The sequence below is a fragment of the Urocampus carinirostris genome, chromosome 16, assembly GCF_059441175.1.
Source record: "Urocampus carinirostris isolate Australia breed hairy pipefish chromosome 16, RoL_Ucar_1.0, whole genome shotgun sequence".
NCBI lineage: Eukaryota > Metazoa > Chordata > Actinopteri > Syngnathiformes > Syngnathidae > Urocampus > Urocampus carinirostris.
In genome coordinates, this window is record NC_142364.1 from 9,378,954 (window position 1) to 9,405,012 (window position 26,059).

Consider the following 26,059-nt stretch of genomic DNA (forward strand, 5'->3'; position numbering starts at 1 on the left):
AAGGCTACATGCTAACAAGTTATGCTAACAGCTGCATGTTAACGAGTTTCACTAACTGCTACATGCTAGCAGCTACATGCTAATGAGTCATGCCAACAAGTCATGCTAACGGCTACATACTGAAGAGTTGTACATACTAACAAGTTATGCTAATGATTCATGCAAACGGCTACTTGCTAACTTTTAACAAATTATGCTAACTGATACATGCTAACAAATTATGCTCACGGATACATGCTAACAAATGATGCTAACAGATTTTATGCTAACAAATTACGCTCATGGATAAATTTGAACAAGTTATGCTAACAGCTACATGCTAAGCATAACTTGTTCAAATGTTTCCATGAGGATAATTTGTTAGCATGTATCCATGAACATAATTTGTTAGCACGTATTAGTTAGCATAATTTGTTAAAAGTTAGCAAGTAGCCGTTTGCATGAATCATTAGCATAACTTGTTAGTATGTAGCCCTAAGTACAACTCTTCAGTATGTTGCCGTTAGCATGACTTGTTAGCATTACTCATTAGCATTTCGCCCGATCACTATATCAAAGAAACGGGACTTCAAGTCTTCGGTGTCCTTCGTTTTGTTTCCTCCTTTTCAAACGAAAAGAATGGAAAAGAAACTTTGAGCTTCAGACAAACGCCGGCATGTTTTTGATGTCTGAGAGGAGCGCTTGTTTTTCGAGCGCTGGAAATAATAGTCGCAGGGATCTAACAAGCGCTCCCGTGTGACCTTTGTTCAAAGCGGCCATGTTTAGAAGGCGTTTGTGTCACGGTGGGTTGGGTTTGGCATGAGTAGTTTGGGCACCAATAGAAATGCAATTACTTTTCACAGTACTGAGTACTGCAATCAGGGTTGGGTAGGGTTACTTTAACTGGATTACTTTCAATGACTTTTGGATGACTCCAATACCAAATATGCTAATCAAAGACAAAAGAAACTAAATAGGAATAAAATGACTCAATTTTGTGCAGGCGTGGGGAGTAACGGAATACACGGAACGGCAAAAATGATGTTGGCAAGCTGTTTGGATTTCTTTTCATTTTATGTTAGTTTTGCCGGAGATCAAAGAGATCAAAGGCAGGAGAGAAAGCTTACCACGTGTTGTGAGTCATCATTTTTTTCATATTTAGTTTCTTTTGTCTTTTATTAGCATATTTGGTATTGGAGTCATCCAAAAGTCATTGAAAGTAATCCAGTTAAAGTAACCCTACCCAACCCTGGTTTTGCCAAAGATCAAAGAGATCAAAGCCAGGAGAGAAAGCTTACCACATTTTGTGAGTCATCATTTTATTCATATTTAGTTTCTTTTGTCTTTTATTAGCATATTTGGTATTGGAGTCATCCAAAAGTCATTGAAAGTAATCCAGTTAAAGTAACCCTACCCAACCCTGGTTTTGCCGGAGATCAAAGATATCAAAGCCAGGAGAGAAAGCTTACCACGTGTTGTGAGTCATCATTGTATTCCTATTTAGTTTCTTTTGTCTTTTATTAGCATATTTGGTATTGGAGTCATCCAAAAGTCATCGAAAGTAATCCAGTTAAAGTAACCCTACCCAACCCTGGTTTTGCCGGAGATCAAACATATCAAAGCCAGGAGAGAAAGCTTACCACGTGTTGTGAGTCATCATTGTATTCCTATTTAGTTTCTTTTGTCTTTTATTAGCATATTTGGTATTGGAGTCATCCAAAAGTCATCGAAAGTAATCCAGTTAAAGTAACCCTACCCAACCCTGCGAATATTTGCAAAAATGGAAAATGCAGCAGAGATAATCAGAACTCACATTACAAGAAATTAGCACACATCTGAATCTTCAAGGTTGTTTGATAAGACCATTGCTGTGAAAGTACTGATAAGAAAGGATACAGCAAGTAAACGACTAAATGAATAATGTGATTATCAAAGTAATAATGTTATGATCAGGGTTGGGTAGGGTTACTTTAACTGGATTACTTTCAATTACTTTTGGATTACTCCAATACCAAATATGCTAATAAAAGACAAAAGAAACTAAATAGGAATAAAATTGTCACGAGACCGGACCAGATCGGAGGCAGGAGGCAGGAAGGGTGAACTCATTCACGTTAACGATCAGTTACTTTTATTAAGGAAATAAAAGTTGTCCAACACTCAGGGACAAAAACAAAAACAGGCTTACAGGCAAACAGGAACTCAGACTAGGAATACTCACAAAACAGGCTTTTACTCAGAACGGGCAAGTACAGGTTTCCTCAAGTCAAACAGAACAGAATAATGCAAAGCAATGATGCTGCCACCACCATGCTTGACATTGGGGATCGTGTGCAGTGTAACACTTAAGCCAAACATAATGCTTTGAATTCGGCCCCAAAAAGTCAATTTAGCTCTCATCTGACCAGAACATCTTGTTCCACATGTTATTTGTGTGTCCATGTGGCTTCTTGCAAATGCCAAACCGGCTTTGTTATGGTATTCTTTTCAAAAACGGCTTTCTCGTTTCCACTCTTCCATAAAAGGCAGATTTATGGAATGTACGACCAATAATTGTCCTATGCACAGATTGTCCCATTTCAGCTATTTATGCCTGAAGGTCATCCATTGTGACCATGGGCCTCTTGGTTGCTTCTCTGACTTGTTTTCTCCATGTTTGGCCTGAAAGTTTAGAAGCAAACCTTGGTAAGTTATCAGTCGTTTTATGTTCTCTCCATTTTGATATCAATGCTTGTACAGTGCTCCATGAAAGGTGTAAATGTAGCGAAAATATTCATTCAGATGGACGTTGGATCACTCAGTAGTCATAAGGGAACTTCTGGAGTCAGTGAAGTAAAAGACAATATGTTTCCCATTTTTTCTCTGAACATAGAAAATGTTTTTAGTGTTTTAGCTTATAGTTTGAAGCCTGACAATACGGCAGAGAGGTCTTGGGCTAGGAACTGTACTTATTAAGAAAATAATAATTCGGAGGTATCTAAATATTTTTTGTTATCCTTTAATACAGGGGTGTCAAACTCATTTTAACTGGGGGGCCACACGATAGAAAAAACATTCTGTCGGGGGCCGGAGTAGTAGATTAAAGAGGAAAAAAAAAGAGAGATAAAGAAATAAGAGAAAGAGGGAGGGAAAAGGAGAGAGGGTGGGCCAAAGAAAGAAAATGAGAGAGAGGGAGAGAGCGTGAGAAACAAAAGATAAAAAGTCATGAGAAAGGGGGAAAAGAAAGGGAGAGGAGAAAAGAAATCCAAAGAGAAATAGAAAGACAGTAGGAGAAAAGAGAAAAGAAAGCACGAAGGGTAGGAGGAGAGAAAGCGAAAAGAGAGAAAAACAAAAAAGGAAGTTTGAGCGAAAGAGGTTAAAAGACACGAAGAGAGAAAGAGACAAAGAGCAACAAAGGAAGAGAAAAAGAGAGACGGAGAGAGTGAAAGAGACAGAGACACAGAGTGGGAGAAAAGGTGTGGAGGAGAGAGAGAGAGAGAGAGAGACAGAGAGAGAGAGACAAAGAGCAACAAAGGAAGAGAAAAAGAGACACAGAGAGTGAAAGAGACAGAGACACAGAGTAGGAGAAAAGGTGTGGAGGAGAGAGAGAGAGAGAGAGAGAGAGAGAGAGAGAGAGAGAGAGACAGAGTGGGAGAAAAGGTGTGGAGGAGAGAGAGAGAGAGAGAGAGAGAGAGAGAGAGAGAGAGACACAGAGTGGGAGAAAAGGTGTGGAGGAGAGAGAGAGAGAGAGAGAGAGACACAGAGTGGGAAAAAAAGAGACACAGAGAGTGAAAGAGACAGAGACACAGAGTAGGAGAAAAGGTGTGGAGGAGAGAGAGAGAGAGAGAGAGAGAGAGAGAGAGAGAGAGAGAGAGAGAGAGAGAGAGAGAGAGAGAGAGAGAGAGAGAGAGAGAGAGAGAGAGAGAGAGAGAGAGAGAGATCAAGTGGACATATTTCAACCTGCAGCTTGTTTTTCTCTTACGCTTCTCTGAGTGCTGTCTCGCGGGCCGGATTCAATCTCTTAGCGGGCCCGATCTGGCCCGCGGGCCGCCCGTTTGGCACCTGACCATTAAAAAATAATCAAATAAGCGTCAAGGTCACGTCTCAGAGTCATCGCATTCAGAATCCTGGCCAATCCGCAAGCAATCAATATTTCTTTCCGGATTTGTGTCAGTCAAGGACAGCCGACGTCTCAAGCCATTTTAGGAAACGTCCATCAAAGCTTCCCACTTTGACTCCGCTTTACCCGATTGGGGCCCGGTCCAAGGAGATTTGAATTTGAAGCGATCCATCAGTGATTTTGGCATCTCGAAATTGAACGTTTTGTTTAATATATGGTGCATTGCTCGTCGTTACGTGTTAAGCCTCTGGGAATGATTTCAAAACATGATGCTGCCACCACCATGCTTGACATTGGGGATCGTGTCTGGGAATGATTTCCGTGTGATAAATCACCATTAGACAGCAGAAGTGGCTTTGATCGGATCTTTGTCCACACATCGAAGAAGCCCAACTTCCTCGTTTTGCTTCCTGTGTCCAGCAAGTGAGTGTGTGATCCTCCCAGTACCTGTTGAAGAAAAGCAACCCAGAACATGATGCTGCCACCACCATGCTTGACATCGGGGATCGTGTCTGGGAATGATTTAGTGTGATAAATGAAGCCCAACTTTTCCGTTTTGCTTACTGTATCCGGCAAGTGAGTGTGTGATCCTCCCAGTCCCTGCTGAAGAAAAGCAACCCCAGAGCATGATGCTGCCACCACCATGCTTCACAATGGGGATCATGTCTGGGAATGATTTCCGTGTGATAAATCACAATTCGATGGCAGGAGTGGCTTGGATCAGATCTTTGTCCACACATCGATGAAGCCCAACTTCCTCGTTTTGCTTCCTGTATCCGGCAAGTAAGTTTGTGATCTTTCCAGCCCCTGCTGAAGAAACGCAACCCCAGAGCATGATGCTGCCACCACCATTTTTTGACATTGGGGATTGTGTCTGGGAATTATTTCAGTGTGATAAATCACCATTAGATGGCAGGAGTGGCTTCAATCGGATCTTTGTCCACACATCGAAGAAGCCCAACTTGCTCGTTTTGCTTCCTGTATCCGGCAAATGAGTGTGTGATCCTCCCAGTCCCTGCTGAAGAAAAGCAACCCAGAGCATGATGTTGACACCACCATACTCGAAGAAGCCCAACTTCCTCGTTTTGCTTCCTGTATCCGAAAAGTGAGTGTGTGATCCTCCCAGTCTCTGCTGAAGAAAATCAACCCCAGAGCATGATGCTGCCACCACCACGCTTGACATTGGGGATAGTGTCTGGGAATGATTTCAGTGTGATAAATTACCATTAGATGGCAGGAGTGGCTTCGATCGGACCTTTGTCCACACATCGAAGAAGCCCAACTTGCTCGTTTTGCTTACTGTATCCGGCAAGTAAGTGTGTGATCCTCCCAGTCCCTGCTGAAGAAAATCAACCCCAGAGCATGATGCTGCCACCACCATGCTTGACATCGGGGAATGTGTCTGGGAATGATTTCAGTGTGATAAATGAAGCCCAACTTCCCCGTTTTGCTTACTGTATCCGGCAAGTGAGTGTGTGATCCTCCCAGTCCCTGCTGAAGAAAAGCAACCCCAGAGCATGATGCTGCCACCACTATGCTTGACAATGGGGATCGTGTCTGGGAATGATTTCAGTGTGATAAATCACAATTAGACAGCAGAAGTGGCTTTGATCGGATCTTTGTCCACACATTGAAGAAGCCCAACTTCCTCGTTTTGCTTCCTGTATCTGGCATTGAGTGTGTGATCCTCCCAGTCCCTGCTGAAGAAAAGCAACCCAGAGCATGATGCTGCCACCACCATGCTTGACATTGGGGATCGTGTCTTGGAATGACTTCAGTGTGATAAATCACCATTAGACGGCAGGCGTGGCTTCGATCGGCTCTTTGTCCACACATCGAAGAAGCCCAACTTGCTCGTTTTGCTTACTGTATCCGGTAAGTGAGTGTGTGATCCTCCCAGTCCCTGCTGAAGAAAAGCAACCCCAGAGCATGGTGCTGCCACCACCATGCTTGACATCGGGGAATGTGTCTGGGAATGATTTCAGTGTGATAAATGAAGCCCAACTTCCCCGTTTTGCTTACTGTATCCGGCAAGTGAGTGTGTGATCCTCCCAGTCCCTGCTGAAGAAAATCAACCCCAGAGCATGATGCTGCCACCACCATGCTTGACATCGGGGAATGTGTCTGGGAATGATTTCAATGTGATAAATCACCATTCGATGGCAGGAGTGGCTTCGATCGAATCTTTGTCCACACATCGAAGAAGCCCCACTTCCTCGTTTTGCTTCCTGTATCCTGCAAGTGAGTGTGTGATCCTCGCAGTCTCTGCTGAAGAAAAGCAACCCAGAGCATGATGCTGCCACCACCATGCTTCACAATGGGGATCGTGTCTGGGAATAATTTCAGTGTGATAAATGAAGCCCAACTTCCCCGGTTTGCTTAGTGTATCCGGCAAATGAGTATGTGATCCTCCCAGTCCCTGCTGAAGAAAAGCAACCCAGAGCATGATGCTGCCACTACCATGCTTGACATTGGGGATCGTGTCTGGGAATAATTTCAGTGTGAAAATCACCATTCGATGGCAGGAGTGGCTTCGATCGGATCTTTGTCCACACATCGAAGGTGCCCAACTTCTTGTGTCGCTACCTCTGTCCGGCGGCCCCATATGTCAAGTTACCAGTTTGGTAACAAATCGGAAAATTCTTTCCCCCTATTCCTTTTTTTACTCGCTAATGAGTCTCCGATCCGTGCTCAAAGACGAGTTCAAGCGCGCCTTCTCGGTTTGTTTACGAGCGTCGTTTCAGATTCACTGGAGGTTAGCGTCGCCTGGTTTATTGCTATGAATTGCATCAAATCTTCGGGGTTCCTTCTTTTATTTTTTTTTATTTTTATTTCTCATTGATTGTGCGGCAACGTCTCGAGAGGCTGATTTGCATTTAGAGTTTGATATAAAAGTAGGGATTCATTTTAGAAATAAATTGCTTTTTATAGACTGACAACTTTTAGTTCGGGGTCTTGGGTTTCTGGCTCACAGGAGACTTGCAAACGCTCCCTCTCTGCATGATTCACTGTTTATACTGTAAGTGGGTGTACTCTATAGCACTGGTGTCAAAGAGACGGCCCGCGGGCCGGATCAGGCCCGCTAAAGGATTGAGTCCGGCCCGCCAGACAAGACTCAGAGAAGCGCAAGAGAAAAACAAGCGGCAGGTTGAAATATGTCCACTTGATGTTGCCAAAGACAGGGGCCTTGAAAAAAGACACTGTACTTGTATTTATTTCTCTCTCTCTCTTTCTCTCTCTCTCTCTCTCTCTCTCTTCTACCCCTTTCCTCCCACTCTGTCTGTCTCTTTCACTCTCTATGTCTCTCTTTTTCTCTTCCTTTGTTGCTCTTTGTCTCTTTCTCTCTCTGTGTCTTTTTAACTTCTTTTGCTCTAACTTCCTTTTTTCCTTTTCTCTCTTTTCTCTCTTTTCTCTTTCTCTCTTTTGACCCTTTGCGCTTTCTTTTCTCTTTTCTCTCCTTCTGTCTTTCTAGTTCTCTTTGGTTTTCTTTCTTCCTCTCCCTTTCTTTTCCCCCTCTCTCACAAATTTTTATCTTTTGTTTCTCTCTCTCTCTCTCTCTCTCTCTCTCTCTCTCTCTCTCTCTCTCTCTCTCTCTCCCACCCCTTTTCTCCCACTCTGTCTGTCTTTTTCACTCTCTGTGTCTCTCTTTTTCTTTTCCTTTGTTGCTCTTTCTCTCTGTGTCTTTTTAACTTCTTTTGCTCTAACTTCCTTTTTTCCTTTTCTCTTTCTCTCTTCCTACCCTTCGCACTTTCTTTTCTATTTTATCTCCTTCTGTCTTTCTATTTCTCTTTGGATTTCTTTCTTCCTCTCCCTTTCTTTCCCCCCTCTCTCATCTCATTTATCTTTTGTTTCTCACGGTCCCTCCTTCTCTCTCTTTTTCTTTCTTTGTCCCGTCCTCTCTCATTTTCCCTCCCTCTTTCTCTTATTTCTTTATCTCTCTTTTTCTTTTTCTTTAATCTACGAGTCCGGCCCCCGACAGAATGTTCGTTATATCGTGTGGCCCCGAGTTAAAACGAGTTTGACACCCCTGCTCTATAGGAAGGATCGACGTTTACTTCTTTAATATACTCGAGTAAAAATCTGTATACTGTACCTTATTCTTGCAAAAGTCAGCTTTCCAAGTTTGATCGTGTCATTTTTATACTGTTCCGTGCCTCCTGTGGCTCCCTACTTTCATGTTTTGTTCAGTTAGAACACCCGTCAAACTCATTTTGGCTGGGGGCCACATACTAGGAAAAAAGATGTCACAGGGGCCAGACGAGTAGATTCAGGAGAAAGAGAGAAAGAAGGAAAGAAGGAGGGACAAGAAATAGAGCACAAAGAGAAAAGGGGAGAAAACAGAGAAAGAGAAAAGAGAGAAACAAAGTGCCGAAAAAAAGAGAGAAAGAAATAAAGACAGAAAGTAAGTAAGAGACAAACACAATGTGATAGAGAGAGAAAGAAAGAATAATAATAAGAGAGGTGAAGAAGAGTAAAAAGAGAGAAAAAAGAAAAACGAAAAAAGGAGAGACAGAATAAGAGAGAGTGAGAAAGAGTCATATAAAGTAAGGGAAAAAGAGCAAAAGAGAAAGATAAAAAAGAGAGAGAAAGAGAGAGACAGAAACAGAAACTCGGGTGAGAGGGTCAGGAATAAAGAGAAAAATGGATGAGAGGGAGAAAAGAAGGGAGAGATAGAAAGAAAGAGTGAAAAATAGAGTAAGAATAAAAATAAAGAGAGGGAAAGAGAGAAAAAAGAGAAACAAGAAAAAAGAAAGTGAGAAAAACAAAGCCAGGGAAAAAGAGATGGAAAGAAAAAGGGAAAAATAAATAGATAATGAGAGAAAAATGGATGACAGGGAGAAACGAAGGGAGGGATAGAAAGAAAGAGTGAGAAAGAGAGTTAAAAAAGAAAAAGAGAGAGAAAAGGAGAATCAAGAAAAAAGAAAGTAATAAAAACAAAGAGAAGGAAAGAGTGATGGAAAGAAAGAGAAAAGAGAAAAATAAATAGATAACGAGATAAAGGGAGCGAAAATAGACAAATTAAAAAGAGAAGATAGAGACACAGAGACATAGATAGAGAGTGACACAGAGGGAGAGGGTGAGAAAGAGATATCTATCTATCTATCTATCTATCTATCTATCTATCTATCTATCTATCTATCTATCTATCTATCTATCTATCTATCTATCTATCTATCTATCTATCTATCTATCTATCTATCTATCTATCTATCTATCTATCTATCTATCTATCTATCTATCTATCTATCTATCTATCTATCTATCTCTCTCTATATCTCTCTCTATATCTCTCTCTATATCTCTCTCTATATCTCTCTATCTTTCTCTATCTAGACATCTATCTAGACATCTATCTAGACATCTAGACAGACCCATGCTTACTCAAGTAACAGCTTCAAGGTAGCCTAATATCATGGAGTAAATGTAACTCGTTACCTCGTTAAAGCAATAAATCATTTAAAATATGTTCCTTAATGACATGAATAATTCAATAAATTGGATGAATTAAAAATACATAAATAAATAAGTATCTTGATAAATAGGTGTGAAATGAAAATATACTTGTTTGGGTCATTAATCAAATAAATGCAACTTAGGAGAGACTGATAGACCCATACTTACTTAAATAACAGCCTCAAGGTAGCCTAATATCATGGAGTAAATGTAACTCGTTACCTCGTTAAAGCAATAAATCATTTAAAATATGTTCCTAAATGACATGAATAATTCAATAAATTAAAAATACATAATTGTATAAGTATCTAGATAAATAGGTGTGAAATCAAAATATACTTAACAAGTGACTGCCTGGTGATACAGTAAAAAAAAAAAATTAACGCGCCTTACTTTACTCCCAAGTTCCCCCTGGTGGTTGTTTGGGTCACTAATCAAATCAATGCACCTTAGGAGAGACCGACAGACCCATACTTACTTAAGTAACGGCTTCAAGGTAGCCTATTATCATGGAGTAAATGTAAGTCGTTACCTCGTTAAAGCAATAAATCATTTAAAATATGTTCCTTAATGACATGAATAATTCAATAAATTGGATTAATTAAAATACATAAATGAATAAGTATCTAGATAAATAGGTGTGAAATCAAAATATACTTAACAAGTGACTGCCTGGTAATACAGTAAACAAAAAAATAACGCGCCTAACTTTACTCACAAGTTCCCCCTGGTGGTTTTTTGGGTCACTAATCAAATCAATGCACCTTAGGAGAGACCGGCAGACCCATACTTACTTAAGTAACGGCTTCAAGGTAGCCTAATATCATGGAGTAAATGTAACTCGTTACCTCGTTAAAGCAATAAATCATTTAAAATATGTTCCTTAATGACATGAATAATTCAAAAAATTAAAAATACATAATTGAATAAGTTTCTAGATAAATAGGTGTGAAATCAAAATATACTTAACAAGTGACTACCTGGTGATACAGTAAAAATTTTTTTAAAGCGCCTTACTTTACTCCCAAGTTCCCCCTGGTGGTTGTTTGGGTCACTAATCAAATAAATGCAACTTAGGAGAGACCGACAGACCCATACTTACTTAAATAACGGCTTCAAGGTAGCCTAATATCATGGAGTAAATGTAAATCATTACCGCCCACTTCTGGTGACATTTGAAATATATTTTTTTACAATGTAATTTCTTCCTACTCTATTTGAGGCAGCGTTGGCCTAACTCAACAAAGTTTTTGGAAGTAAAAGGAGGCCAAGGGGCTCACATCACCTCGGAGCCCGGCTAGAAGCAGCTTACGCATGTCACGAATCACTAAGTAGTAATATTTGGAACTTCTCACAGCCGTCAAACAGCTGAGGCTTAATTTCCTCCGAGTTGCCCTGCGGTGTCCAAGAAAACTACCTCACTTTGAGTGAAAAAGGACAGAAATGTGTTTTAGAGCTGGCCCAAGCCACCAGGACGCTAATCTTAGGGATTGGACACATTTGCGTGATCAAGAAAACGTCCCTTTTCGGGACGAAATGAGACGACACTCCGAGCAACTGTGGTAAAATATTTTTTTTTTTAATAGAGCATTAATCCATATCTGAAATATAACATCATTGCAGAATATGCACAGAAGTCTCTTATATACTTTTTTCATGTACTTTTCTATATATATATATATATATATATATATATATATATATATATATATATATATATATATATATATATATATATATATTGTGAGTTTCTGGGGCAAATGAGTGATGGCTCAGGTGGAAATGTGTGGTGGTTCCTCCCACAATTACAATAGTAAAAGATGTTTTTTTTTAATAGTTTAAATACAAGTCTTTGATGGTGTCTTTGAATGTCTCTGAATATAAAAGCTGGTGTTCTGACCCTCATTAGTCCATTAATGATGATGACTTCAGATTCTCTTCGTGTCGTGGAACGGCCCCCTTTAGATATTTTCCCGTTTTCTTTACATAGTTTCACATTTCTCCAAGAAAATTAGGGATGGTGGGCTTTTATTTCCAGGATTTGCCTCAAATGCACTCCGACCTTTATGTGAGAACTTATTTTCACCTCATCTAAGGTTTCAGAATTGATATATTATAGTTGAATATTTTGTATACTATATTATAGTATAGTGTATATAGCATAGCATAGCATACCATACCATACCTTGCCTAATATTATATAGTATAGTATAGTATAGTGTTTGTTAGTATAGTATACTGGACTGTCTCAGAAAATTAGAATATTGTGATAAAGTTCTTTATTTTCTGTAATGCAATTAAAAAAACAAAAATGTCATACATTCTGGATTCATTACACATCAACTGAACTATTTCAAGCCTCTTATTATTTTAATATTGCTGAATTTGGCTTACAGCTTAAGAAAACTCAAAAATCCTATCTCAAAATATTAGAATATCATGAAAAAGTATACAAGTAGGCTATTCAACTAATCACCTGAATCATCTAATTAACTCGAAACACCTTGCGAGGGTTTCCTGAGCCTTAAAAACACTCAGCTTGGTTCAGTAAACTAAATCACTGCTGATCTGACTGCTGTCCAGAGGACCATCATTGATACCCTCCATCAGGAGGGTAAGACACAAAAATAAATTTCTCAAAGAGCAGGCTGTTCACAGAGTGCAGTTTCAAAGCATATCCACAAAAAGTCTGTTGGAAGGGAAAAATGTGGCCGGAAACGCTGCACAACCAAGAGAGATGACCGCAGCCTTAACAAAATTGTGAAGAAGAGCCGCTTCCAGAATTTGAGGGAGCTTCAAAGACAGTGGGCTGAAGCTGGAGTCCAGGTATCAAAAGCCACAGTTCACAGACGTGTCCGGGAAATGGGCTACAATAGCCGTATTCCCATGGTCAAGCCACTTCTGAACTCAAGACAACGGAAGAAGCGTTTGACTTGGGCTATGGAGAAGAAGCACTGGACAGTTGCAGAGTGGTCCAAAGTCCTCTTTTCAGACGAAAGCAAGTTTTGCATTTCATTTGGAAGTCAAGGCGCCAGAGTCTGGAGAAAGGCTGGAGAAGAGCAAAATCCAAGTTGCTTGAAATCCAGTGTGAAGTTCCCACAGTCAGCAATGGTTTGGGGAGCCATGTCAGCTGCTGGTGTTGGTCCACTGTGTTTCATCAAGTCCAGAGTAAATGCAACTGTGTACCAAGAGATTTTAGAGCACTACATGCTTCCATCTGCTGAAAAGCTCTATGGAGATGAGGATTTCATTTTCCAGCATGATCTGGCACCTGCCCACAGTGCCAAAACCACCAGTAACTGGTGCACTGACCATGGCATCACTGTCCTTGATTGGCCTGCTAATTCCCCTGACCTGAACCCCATCGAGAATTTGTGGGGTATAGTTAAGAAGAAGATGAAAGACACCAGACCTACAAATGCAAATGAGCTGAAGGCCGCTATCGAAGCATCCTGGGCATCAATAACACCTCAGCAATGCCACAGGCTGATTGCCTCCATGCCACGCCGGATTGATGCAGTAATCCGTGCAAAAGGATTCCCAACCAAGTACTGAGTGCATCAATGGACATTTTCAAATGTTTGATTTAGTTTTGCTGTTATAAAATTATTTCTTTTACTTGGTCTGAGGAAGTATTCTAATATTTTGAGATAGGATTTTTGAGTTTTTTTCAGCTGTAAGCCAAAATCAGCAATATTCAAATAATAAAAGGCTTGAAATAGTTCAGTTGATGTGTAATGAATCCAGAATGTATGACATTTTTGTTTTTTTAATTGCATTACAGAAAATAAAGAACTTTATCACAATATTCTAATTTTCTGAGACAGTCCAGTAGTGTAGTATAGTAAAGTTAGTATAGTATAGTATAGCGTAACATAGCATAGCGTAGCATAGCATAGCGTAGTACAGTCTAGTATAGCATGGCATGGCATAGTGTCGTGTTCTGTAGTATAGTGTAGTAGAAGATAGTACAGTATAGCGTAGTACAAACTAGTATAGCATGGCATGGCATAGTGTCGGGTCCTGTAGTATAGTGTAGTAGAAGATATTATAGTTTGGTATAGTATAGTATAGTATAGTATAGTATAGTATAGTGTGGTGTAGCATATTATAGTGTAGTGTAGCGTAGTACAGCGTAGTACAGTGTAGTATAGCATGGCATGGCATAGTGTCGTGTTGTGTAGTTTAGCATAGTAGAAGTTAGTATAGTATAGTGTAGTATAGTATAGTATGGCGTGGTGTCGTATATTATAGTGTGGTGTAGCGTAGCATACTACAGCGTAGTACAGTGTAATATAGCATAGCATAGTGTCGTGCCGTTTAGTATAGTGTAGTAGAAGATAGTATAGTATAGTATAGTATAGTATAGTAAAGTTAGTATAATATAGTATGGTGTAGTATAGTATAGTGTAGTATAGTATAGTATAGCATAGCGTAACATAGCGTAGCATCGCGTAGTACAGTCTAGTATAGCATGGCATGGCATAGTGTCGTGTCCTGTAGTATAGTATAGTATAGTATAGTATAGTATAGTATAGCGTAGTATAGCGTAGTACAGTCTAGTATAGCATGACATAGTGTTGTGTCCTGTAGTATAGTGTAGTAGATATTATAGTATAGTATAGTATAGGATAATATAGTATAGTGTGATGTCGTATATTATAGTGTAGCGTAGTACAGTGTAGTATAGCATGGCATAGTGTCGTGTCGTGTAGTATAGCATAGTAGAAGTTAGTATAGTATAGTATAGTATGGTATGGCGTGGTGTCGTATATTATAGTGTGGTGTAGCGTAGCATACTACAGCGTAGTACAGTGTAGTATAGCATAGCATAGCGTCGTGCCGTTTAGTATAGTGTAGTAGAAGATAATATAGTATAGTATGGCGTGGTGGCGTATATTATAGTGTAGTGTAGCGTAGCATAGTATAGCGTAGAACAGTGTAGTATAGCATGGCATGGCATAGTGTCGTGTCGTGTAGTATAGCATAGTAGAGGTTAGTATAATATAGTATAGTATGGCGTGGTGTCGTATATTATAGTGTAGTGTAGTCTAGCGTAGTACAGTGTAGTATAGCATGGCATGGCATAGTGTCGTGTCGTGTAGTATAGGGTAGTAGAAGATAGTATAGCATAGCTTAGTATAGTATAGTATAGTATAGTGTAATATAGTATGGTATAGTATAGTATATTATAGTATAGTGTGGCGTGGTGTTCTATATTATAGTGTAGTGTAGCGTAGTACAGTGTAGTATAGCATGGCATGGCATAGTGTCGTGTCGTGTAGTATAGGGTAGTAGAAGATAGTATAGCATAGCTTAGTATAGTATAGTATAGTATAGTGTGGCGTGGTGTTCTATATCATAGTGTAGTGTAGCGTAGTACAGTGTAGTATAGCATTGCATGGCATCGTGTCGTGCCTTGTAGTATAGTGTAGTAGAAGATCGTATAGAATAGCTTAATATAGCATAGTATAGTATACTATAGTGTAGTCTAGTATGGCATGGCATAGTATTATATAGTATAATATTGTGTTGTATATTGTTGTATAGTATAGTATAGCATAGTATAGTGTAGTATAGCATGTCATGGCATGGTATACTCTAATAACTAACCCTAACTCTAGGCACACCCAAAATTAAAAGTCGAATCTGTAAATCACATATACTTTTGACTCTGCAAAATACATGATTCCCTACGCATTCTTCTTTTTCATGGTACTTGAAAAATTGGTTTTGAAAGTGCTTGAATTTGACCACGAAAAGAGTAATCGTTCATATTACCAGGTATTGCCTAGTCACAGCCAGGCCAGTTTGTAAAAGCGAGTTTTTACTCAAAATGGCCGAACAAATTCAATTCACCTGAAGTGGTCAAAGTGCATTTTCGGTTGACAGTTATCCCTCAACGTTTGCAGTTGTTCCACTCCCTGGTACCATTAACCGAAAAAAGGGATTTCTGTTTTATATCCTGGAACCAAAAACAAGGAATCAACCATCCCAAACTTTTTAACCGCGAGGTTTCGATTCTCCGTGTCTCTTCTCTTCACAGCTCACCGTGGCCAGGGTTGGGTAGGATTACTTTAAGTGGATTACATTCAATTACTTTTGGATTACTCCAATACCAATTATGCTCATAAAAGACAAAGGAAACTGAATAAAACGACTAAATTTTGTGCAGGCTTGGGGAGTAACGGATTACACGGAAAGGCAAAAATGATGTTGGCAAGCTGTTTGGATTTATTTTCATTTTATGTTAGTTTTGCTGGAGATCAAAAAGATCAAAGCCAGGAGAGAAAGCTTACCACGTGTTGTGAGTCATCATTTTATTTTTAATCAAGTTAAAGTAACCCCACCCAACCCTGACCCTCACCCAGTTATCAAAGGGGTCAAGAATTATGCATGCAAGCAACAATTTGACAGCTTCTGCTGTTGGCACAGTCCTAAAATAACGCTTCTCCTTATTAGTCACTAACAGTCATAATTTTATTCATATTTAGTTTCTTTTGTCTTTTATGAGCATATTTGGTATTGGAGTCATCATTCATCAAAGCTTTCATTCTTCAACAGGGGTCGGAAACCTATGGCTGGCTAGCCATATACGGCTCTTTTTATGAGTATGTATGCCCCGGAGGTAAAATTGGACTGTTGCCGGCCGCTCTCTAAATCGCCTTTCTTACACTGGAAAGAGAAGTGTTTGACTTTTGTATAACGACAATAAAATTATTTCAGTTTCAGTTTCCTATGCAACCATGTGGGGGCTTTTATAAAGGTGCGACGCAATTTTGCGGATTTTCACGGGTGGTTCTGGTACCATTAACCGAAAAAAACAGGATTTCTGTTTTGAATCCTGGAACTAAAAACAAGGAATCAACCATCCCAAACTTTTTAACCGCGTGGTTTCAATTCTCCGTGTTTCTTCTCTTCACAGCTCACCGTGGCCAGGGTTGGGTAGGATTACTTTAACTGGATTACTTTCAATTAAACTAAATACGAAAAAAAATGATAAAATTTTGTGCAGGCTTGGGGAGTAACGGAATACATGGAACGGCAAAAAGGATGTTGGCAAGCTGTTTGGATTTATTTTCATTTTATGTTAGTTTTGCCGGAGATCAAAGAGATCAAAGCCAGGAGAGAAAGCTTACCACGTGGTGTGAGTCATCATTTTATTCCTATTTAGTTTCTTTTGTCTTTTATTAGCATATTTGGTATTGGAGTCATCCAAAAGTCATTGAAAGTAATCCAGTTAAAGTAACCCTACCCAACCCTGGTTTTGCCGGAGATCAAAGAGATCAAAGCCAGGAGAGAAAGCTTACCACGTGTTGTGAGTCATCATTTTATTCATATTTAGTTTCTTTTGTCTTTTATTAGCATATTTGGTATTAGAGTAATCCAAAAGTCATTGAAAGTAATCCAGTTAAAGTAACCCTACCCAACCCTGGTTTTGCCGGAGATCAAAGAGATCAAAGCCAGGAGAGAAAGCTTACCACGTGTTGTGAGTCATCATTTTATTCATATTTAGTTTCTTTTGTCTTTTATTAGCATATTTGGTATTAGAGTAATCCAAAAGTAATTGAAAGTAATCCAGTTAAAGTAACCCTACCCAACCCTGACCGTGGCTTAGTCATATTGCACTTGAAGCCAGCGTCCTGCGCCATAACAAAGCGTAAGAGGCCATTTTGGAGAGCTCTAAAAAAAGCACATCAAGGCATCGTCATCAGCCCCCTTCTTTTTCGTGTCTCGTCCTCCCATTCGGGAGGGTTATTGCACTGTTCTCCTATCTTCTCTTTCTCAGAGGAACCAGAAGCATTTTTTCCTGTTCTTCTTTGCGGGCGCAGCCGGACGCTCGGTCTGGGGGGAGTCCTGTTGGCTGGGCGTACTGGAGGGAGGAGTGGAGGTCTGGGGGGAACCTTCAGGAGGGTCGCCCACTTTCCAGGTCCGGACCACTTGTCCTTCTTGGAGTCGAAAGTCGTGCTCCACGCTTCAAGAGGAGAGAGAAGATAACATGGTCAGTGGCGGTGTATGTTACACACATTACAGTGGGCAGCACGGTGGCACAGTGGTTAGCGCGTGTGCGGCACAGTTCTAAGGTCTTGGGAACCTCCTGCGTGGGTTCAAATCCAGCTACCGGCCGTCCTGTGCGGAGTTTGCATGTTCTCCCCGTGCTTGCGTGGGTTTCCTCCCACATTCCAAAGACATGCATTTCAGGTGGATTGGCCGGTCCAAATTGTCCCTAGGTGTGAATGAGCGAGCGAGTTGTCTGTCCCTGTGTGCCTGTACCAGTTCGGGGTGTCCCCTGCCCACGGCCCGATGATTGCTGGGATGGGCTCCAGCACCCCCGCGACCCTACTGAGGATAAGTGGTGCAGCTAATGAGATGAGACATATTACAGTGTTCATTTTAGCTGTGAAAAGTGACGGGTCCCGGGGACTCGCATGCTCAAAAATCTATGGGTCCCGACAGAGATCTATGGGTCCCCAAAATTTTGTGTTATCGAGGTTGAAATTGTAAATCGGCGACAAATATATCATAGAAATCTATATATTCATTCAGTTTTAATCATCACACTTACTGTAAATTCCGGACTATAGAGCGCACCTGATTATAAGCCGCACCCGCCACATTTTAAGAGGAAAACCGATTTTGTACACACACACAAACCGCACCTGTATATAAGCCGCATGCGCCCACATTTAAACATGTAACACAAACACCAAATTAACCCAAACCCGACTTCAAGTACCGCGATTGAAACTAAATGTCCTTCATGAAAGTCCACAGTTCAAAAATCACAGCCAGAAAAATGAACAGAAAATGATACCGGTACTTAAGGTTTGATGCAGACCTGCAGAGTCCGGGTCCCGTTGAAAGTAATCCAAGGAAAAAAGTGTATATTTCCAAAAGTTAAGGGTGGGAAAAATATATCAAATGAACACATTTACTCACGCAACTCCTTTTTCTTTAACCAACTTTTTACCCCCTCTTCGTTCCTTGTCTGTCCCTCACCTTTAGCGGTCCCCACTTAAACTCGGCACCCCGCGTTTGTTCCGCCCCTCATTTTTCGTTCACCCGTGGAAAACATATGAGAATAAGTCTATAAAATAAATACATTACAAAAATATACAGTTGCAAATACATATTATACATGGGTTACACATATTTACAAAGAAAGACGGTACACAGAGAAAGTTTTCAAAGCTTTAATAATAATAATAATATAGCTTTGACAGGGCAGTTAATGGTAGCAACACTCGAGCGCCGCTGGCGGCCGTTAGAAAAATGACATAAATTGGCCGCATCACTGAATAAGCCGCAGGGTTGAAAGTTAGGGAAAAAGTTGCGGCTTATAGTCCGAAATTTACGGTAATTGGTAATACAAAGCAGTTATCACTTCAGATTTTTCAGTTCACAAAAATATTGTACATTGTACAAAATAACATTGCTGAAATATTAGTCTATATAATCATGCAGTTTTAATCACTTCAGATTTTTTAGTTCATATATTCTTTGTGGTTTGCTGTCTCGCAACAGTTTTTTTGTCACGCTGGGTGCACGCATCACAGAACATGTAACCTCCATTATCATCCTCCTCATAGCGTCACCAGGAATATAATTGAGTCCATTTTGGCAGAAAAGTCCTTTTCTTGCTAGGAGTATTCTTTTTTTTTATCTTTCGTCGAATCGTTCGCTTCAACACACGTGTTTTCCTTGCCTTCGCGGTCTTTTGAAGTTTTTCTCCGCCGTTTTTTGTGCCGGAATTATTGCCGTTGTTACCACTTTCTGTATTATGTTTCGACTTATTACCGACACTGAAGAAATGACCAATTTTTTGTTGATTTGCACCTAATACCAACTGTTTTTACGGAGGCATACTTTTTTCACTCGACAACCACCAAAACAATGACGTCATCTCCAAGCAAGGAGATCTCGTTTGCCGAGATCGGCGCGAGACCAAAACAACAATGGCGGATCTGCCTGACGAAAAGTTTGGAGTGCGGTAAATCTTTGTTAAAAAAAAAAAAAGTAATCAGGTAATAATGACAATCTGGTGTCCAAAAAGTTGCGTCCCGGGGACGCACTTGATTTGACAAAATGCGTCCCCAGTAAAAATGATGCGTCCAGGACGCAGGGACGCCGGCAAACCAGAACACTGTAATAGTAAACAAAGGGCTCATGGACCTATTTCAAGAGCCAAATTCAAGCACTTTCAAGACCAGTTTTTTACAATTTTTCCAATACCTTCGTATCATTTAGACCAGGGGTGTCAAACTCATTTTGACTTAGGGGCCACACGATAGAACAAACATTCTGTTGGGGGCCGGACGAGTAGATTAAAGAGAAAGAAAAAGAGAGAAAGGGAGAATGAGAGAGAGAGAGAGAGAGAATGTGAGAAACAAAAAAGATATAAAGACAAATAGTGAGAGAGGGCGAAAGAAAGAGAGAGACAGAAGAGAGAGGGGAAAGCAGGAGAGAGTAAAAGAGAGGAAAGGAAAAAATGGTAGAGGGAGCAAAAGAAGGTAAAAAGACACAGAAAGAGAAAGACAAAGAGAAACAAAGAAAGAGACACAGAGAGTGAAAGAACAAGAGAGGAAAAGAGAGAGAGAGAGAGAGAGAGAGAGAGAGAGAAGAGAGAGAGAGAGAAAGAATGTAAGAAACAAAAAAATATAAAGACGAATAGTGAGAGAGGGCGAAAGAAAGAGAGAGACAGAAAGATATCCAAAGAGAAATAGAAAGAGAGAAAGAGAGAAGGAGAGAAAGAGAGAATGGGAGGAGAGAAGGGGAAAGCAGGAGAGAGTGAAAGAGGGAATAGGAAAAAATGGAAGAGAGAGAAAAAGAAGGTAAAAAGACACAGAAAGAGAAAGACAAAGAGAAACAAAGAAAGAGAAAGAGACACAGAGAGTGAGAGAAAAAGGGAGGAAGAGAGAGAGAGAGAGAGAAAGAGAGAAAAGGAAAAATGGAAGAGAGAGCAAAAGAAGGCAAAAAGTCACAGAAAGAGGAAGAGTCAAAGAGAAACAAAGAAAGACAAAGAGACACAGAGAGTGAGAGAAAAAGGGAGGAAAAGAGAGAGAGAGAGCGGGAGAGAGAGAGAGAGAGAGAGAGATACAGGAACACCGTCTTTGTGAGAGGCAAAGACGGTGAGAGGCAAAGAAAAAGAGAGATAAAGAAATAAGAGAAAGTGGGAGGGAAAAGGAGAGAGGGCGGGACAAAGAAAGAAAACGAGAGAGAGGGAGAGAGCGTGAGAAACAAAAGATAAAAAGTCGTGAGAGAGGGGGAAAAGAAAGGGAGAGGAAGAAAGAAATCCAAAGAGAAATAGAAAGACAGAAGGAGAGAAAATAGGAAAGAAAGTGTGAAGGGTAGGAAGAGAGAAAGAGAAAAGAGAGAAAAGGAAAAAAGGAAGTTAGAGCAAATGAAGTTAAAAAGACACAGAGAAAGAAAGAGACAAAGAGGAACAAAGAAAGAGAAAAAGAGACATAGAGAGTGAAAGAAACAGAGAGTGGGAGAAAAGGGGTGGAAAAGAGAGAGAGAGAGAAAAATAAATACAAGTACAGTGTCTTTGTTCGAGGCACCTGGCTTTGGCAACATCAAGTGGACATATTTCAACCTGCAGCTTGTTTCTCTCTTGTGCTTCTCTGAGCCTTGTCTGGCGGGCCGGATTCAATCCCTTAGCGGGCCTGATCTGGCCCGCGGGCCGCCTCTTTCCCACCTGTGCCCTAAATAATTGTGTCTTACAGCTAGGTCTCTGGTGTATTTACATAAAATGAACTCTCGCAGGAGGCACTTTCAGACGAAACATGCCTACTACAAATACTAACTCTGTGAAAAGGTGAAGCAACTGGAAGCTGTTTTAACGACAGGCCAAATCAGGCCCGCTAAGGGATTGACACCTGTGATTTAGACCTAATATCCCCCTTTATTTTGTTTCTTTTGTCTTTTATCAGCACATTCACTTCTCTTATTCTTTTTATCTTTCTCTTTTTTTCACTTTCTTTTTCTCTCTATATTCATTCTCTATTCTGCTCTCTCTTCTTCTCTCACTGTTACTCTGTCTCCCTATCTGTTTATCGCTCTCTCTTTCCCTCCCTCTCTTTCTCTTTCTTTTTCCCTTTCCTCTATTTCTCTCTCACTCTCTAACTCTTTCTTTTTCTCTCTCTAATTTCTATTTTTCCTCTTTCTTCCTCACCCTCTTTCATTCCCTTTTTTGACCTCTCTCTCTCTCTCTCTCTCTCTCTCTCACACACACACCCCACTTTGTCTCTTTTTCTCCTGCTGACTCTTTTTCTTTCTGTCGTTTCACTTCTCTTATTCTTTTTATCCTTCTCTTTTTTCACTTTCTTTTTCTCTCTTTATTCATTTCTCCCTTCTTCTCCATTCATATCTCTATTCTGCTCTCTCTTCTTCTCTCACTGTTACTCTGTCTCCCTATCTGTTTATCGCTCTCTCTTTCCCTCCCTCTCTTTCTCTCTCTTTTTCCCTTTCCTCTATTTCTCTCTCACTCTCTAACTCTTTCTTTTTCTCTGTCTCGCTCTCTTTCTATTTTCTCTCTCTAATTTACACTTGAATTCTCTTTCTTTCTATTTTTCCTCTTTCTTCCTCACCCTCTTTCTTTCCCTCCCTCTCCTTCTCTCTCTTTTTCCCTTTCCTCTATTTCTCTCTCACTCTCTAACTCTTTCTTTTCTCTGTCTCGCTCTCTTTCTATTTTCTCTCTCTAATTTACACCCTAATTCTCTTTCTTTCTATTTTTCTCTTTCTTCCTCACCCTCTTTCTTTCCCTTTTTCGACCACTCTCTCTCACACCTCACTTTGTCTCTTTTTCTCCTGCTGACTCCTTTTCTTTCTGTCGTTTCACTTCTCTTATTCTTTTTATCTTTCTCTTTTTTCACTCTCTTTTTCTCTCTATATTAATTTCCCTCTTCTTCTCCTTTCATATCTCTATTCTGCTCTCTCTTTTTCTCTCACTGTTACTCTGTCTCCCTATCTGTTTATCGCTCTCTCTTTCCCTCCCTCTCTTTCTCCCTCTTTTTCTCCCTCCCTCTTTCTCTTAAACTTACTCGTCCGGCCCCCGTGAGATTTTTTTTATAGCATTTGTGGCCCCCAGCTAAAAACGACTTTGACTAGAAGAATTTTGCGACCCATTTTTTCATATTTGACCTTCATAAAAACCCGTTTTACTCTAAAGTCACCATTAAAACGCGGCCTCTCCATTATCCCCCGAAGAAGGAACTCATGCCAATCACGTGATCAATTCCCGCTCGTCTCCTGCTGTGGATGCACACTCTCTCTCTCTCCTTCTTTTTGTGTTGCTCTTCCTTTGCTGCTATTCTCGCTTATTATTATGCAGTGGCCTAGTTAGCGGGTGTTTCTCAGCACACGGCAGCAGCAAGAAAAAAAAATGAGCGAGGACTCCCACCCTTTCAGGCTTATTCCCACATGGCTGGGAATCAACAGCTCAACACCTCTTTTCACATCAATTGGGAGAAACACTACAGGGGTCTCTACCTCTACCTCACCTTCTTCCTCCCCCCGTTGTTCTCATTCTCCAACTTATGTTCCGTTTTACTGCGGCTTATCTTAATCCAGGGGTGTCAAACTGGTTTTAGCTGGGGGGCCACGAATGCTCGAAAAAAAATCCGGACGAGTAAGTTTAAGAGAAAAGGAGAAAAAGAGAGAGAAAGAGAGGGGGGGAAGAGAGCGATAAACAGATAGGGAGAACCGGGGAGACAGAGTCACAGTGAGAGAAAAAGAGAGAGCAGAATAGAGATAGGAATGGAGGAGAAGGGGGGAAATGAAGATAGAGGGAAAAAGAAGTGAAAAGAGAGAAAGATAAAAAGAATAAGAGAAGTGAAACCACAGAAAGAAAAAGAGTCGGCAGGAGAAAAAGAGACAAAGTGAGGTGTGAGAGAGAGAGAGAGGTCGAAAAGGGAAAGAAAGAGGGTGAGGAAGAAAGAGAAAAATAGAAAGAAAGAGAATTAAAGTGTCAATTAGAGAGAGAAAATAGAAAGAGAGCAAGACAGAGAAAAAGAAAGAGTTAGAGAGTGAGAGAGAAATAGAGAAAAGAGAAAAAGAGAGAGAAAGGGAGGGAGGGAAAGAGAGAGCGATAAACAGATAAGGAGAAGAAGGGAGATAACAGTGAGAGAAAAAGAGAGAGCAGAACAGAGATAGGAATGGAGGAGAAGGGGGGAATGAAGATAGAGGGGAAAAGGAAGTGAAAAAAAGAGAAAGATAAGAAGAATAAGAGAAGTGAAAGGACAGAATAAAAAGTCAGCAGGAGAAAAGGAGACAAAGTGAGGTGAGGTAGAGAGAGAGAGAGAGAAATAGGGGGAGAGAGAGAGAGAGAACAAAAGAGAGAGAGAAAGAGAGGTCGAAAAAGGGAAAGAAAGAGGGTGAGAAAGAAAGAGAGAGAAAGAGAGAGAAAGAGAGAGGGACAGAAAGAGAGAGGGAAAATATATATATATATATACTGTATATATAAAGAGAGAGAGAGGGAGAAAAAGAGAGAGATAAACAGATAGGGAGAACCGGGGAGTCAGAGTCGCAGTGAGAGAAAAAGAGAGAGCAGAACAGAGATAGGAATGGAGGAGAAGGGGGGAATGAAGAAAGAGGGGAAAAGAAAGTGAAAAAAAGAGAAAGATAAAAAGAATAAGAGAAGTGAAAGGACAGAATAAAAAGTCAGCAGGAGAAAAGGAGACAAAGTGAGGTGAGGTAGAGAGAGAGAGAGAGAGAGAAAAATAGGGAGAGAGAGAGAGAACGAAAGAGAGAGAGAAAAAGCGGTCGAAAAAGGGAAAGTAAGAGGGTGAGAAAGAAAGAGAGAGAAACAGAGAGAAAGAGAGAGGGACAGAAAAAGAGAGAGAATTTATATATATATATATATAAAGAGAGAGAGAGAGAAAAAGAGAGAAAGAAAGAGAGAGAGAAAGAGAGAGAATGAAAGAAAGAAAGAAAGAGAGAAAGAAAGAGAGAGAGAGAGAGAAAGAGAGAGAGAAAGAAAGAAAGAGAGAAAGAAAGAGAAAGACAGAAAGAAAGAGAAAGACAGAAAGAAAGAGAAAGAGAAAGAGAGAGAGAGAGAAAGAGAGAGAGAAATAAAAGTACAGCGTTTTTGTTCGAGGCCCCTGGCTTTGGCAACATCAAATTGACATATTTCAACCTGCCGTTTGTTTTTCTCTTGCGCTTCTCTGAGTGTTGTCTGGCGGGCCGGATTCAATCCCATAGCGGGCCTGATCTGGCCCGCGGGCCGCCTCTTTCCCACCTGTGCCCTAAATAATTGTGTCTTACAGCTCGGTCTCTGGTGTATTTACATAAAATGAACTCTCACAAGAGGCACTTTCAGACGAAACATGCCTACTACAAACACTAACGCTGTGAAAAGGTGAAGCAACTGGAAGCTGTTTTAACAGCACGGCAGCGCTTTTTCACAGAACCCAGCGAGTCCAATGAAGATGCTAAAAAGAATACCAAGGTGAATAGCCAGCCCTCACATTTCCATAACCGCTTTTTGTACTTACACAAGCCGCGCCTGTATATAAGCCGCACGCGCCCACGTAAAACATGATAACGCAATCAGAATATGAACCCAATTCCGAATTTGAGTTCCGCGATTGTAACTGAATATAAAATACACAGTTCAAAAACCACAGTCGGCAAAATGAACGGAGAATGATACCGGTACTTGAGGTTTGATGCAGACCTGCAGAATACGGGTCCCGTTGAAAATAATCCAAGGGAAAAAAAATGTATATTTCCAAAGGTAAGGGTGGGAAAAATATATATCCACTATTGTCCGCTGCGTCCACAAACACATCTCACCTTTACTCCACTTCCTGTCAGCCCCCGTTGTTTTCGCCCCTTCTTCTTGATTCGCCCGTGGAAATCATATCAGAATAAGTCTCGAAAATAAGTAAGGGTGGGAAAAATATATATAAACCATCACCAATTCATCCAGCCCCTCATCCAATCCCCAAGGACACAGGTGTCAAACAGGCGGCCTGCGGGCCAAATCAGGCCCGCGAGACAACACCCAGAGAAGCGCAAGAGAAGAACAAGCTGCAGGTTGAAATATGTCAACTTGATGTTGCCAAAGCCAAGTGCCTCTCACAAAGACATTGTACTTGTATTCTCTCTCTCTCTCTCTCTCTCTCTCTCTCTCTCTCTCTCTCTCTCTCTCTCTCTCTCTCTCTCTCTCTCTCTCTCTCTCTCTCTCTCTCTCTCTCTCTCTCTCTCTCTCTCTCTCTCTCTTTCTTTCTTTCTTTCTTTCTTTCTTTCTTTCTTTCTTTCTTTCTTTCTTTCTTTCTTTTCCACTCTGTCTCTGTCTCTTTCACTCTCAGTGTCTCGCTTTTTCTCTTCCTTTGTTGCTCTTTGTCTCTTTCTCTCTCTGTGTCTTTTAACCTCTTTTGCTCTAACTTCCTTTTTTCCTTTTCTCTCTTTTCTCTTTCTCTCTTCATACCTTTTGCACTTTCTTTCCACTTTTCGCTCCTCCTGTCTTTGTATTTCTCTGTGGACTTCTTTCTTCCGCTCCCTTTCTTTTCCCCCCTCCCTCTC

At 40.6% G+C, this 26,059-nt stretch overlaps 1 protein-coding gene across 2 annotated transcripts in view; it reads right to left on the reverse strand.

Moving 5' to 3' along the window:
- Positions 1-12,173: 12,173 nt before the first annotated feature.
- Positions 12,174-26,059, reverse strand: part of LOC148350160 (uncharacterized) — an 87,366-nt gene continuing 73,480 nt past the window's right edge. For both annotated transcript variants that reach the window (XM_088319644.1, XM_088319643.1), the window contains exon 4: positions 12,174-17,507. In XM_088319644.1, the coding sequence (XP_088175770.1) occupies positions 17,318-17,507 (190 nt within the window). In that variant the 3' untranslated portion in view covers positions 12,174-17,317. The remainder of the gene's footprint in view (positions 17,508-26,059) is intronic.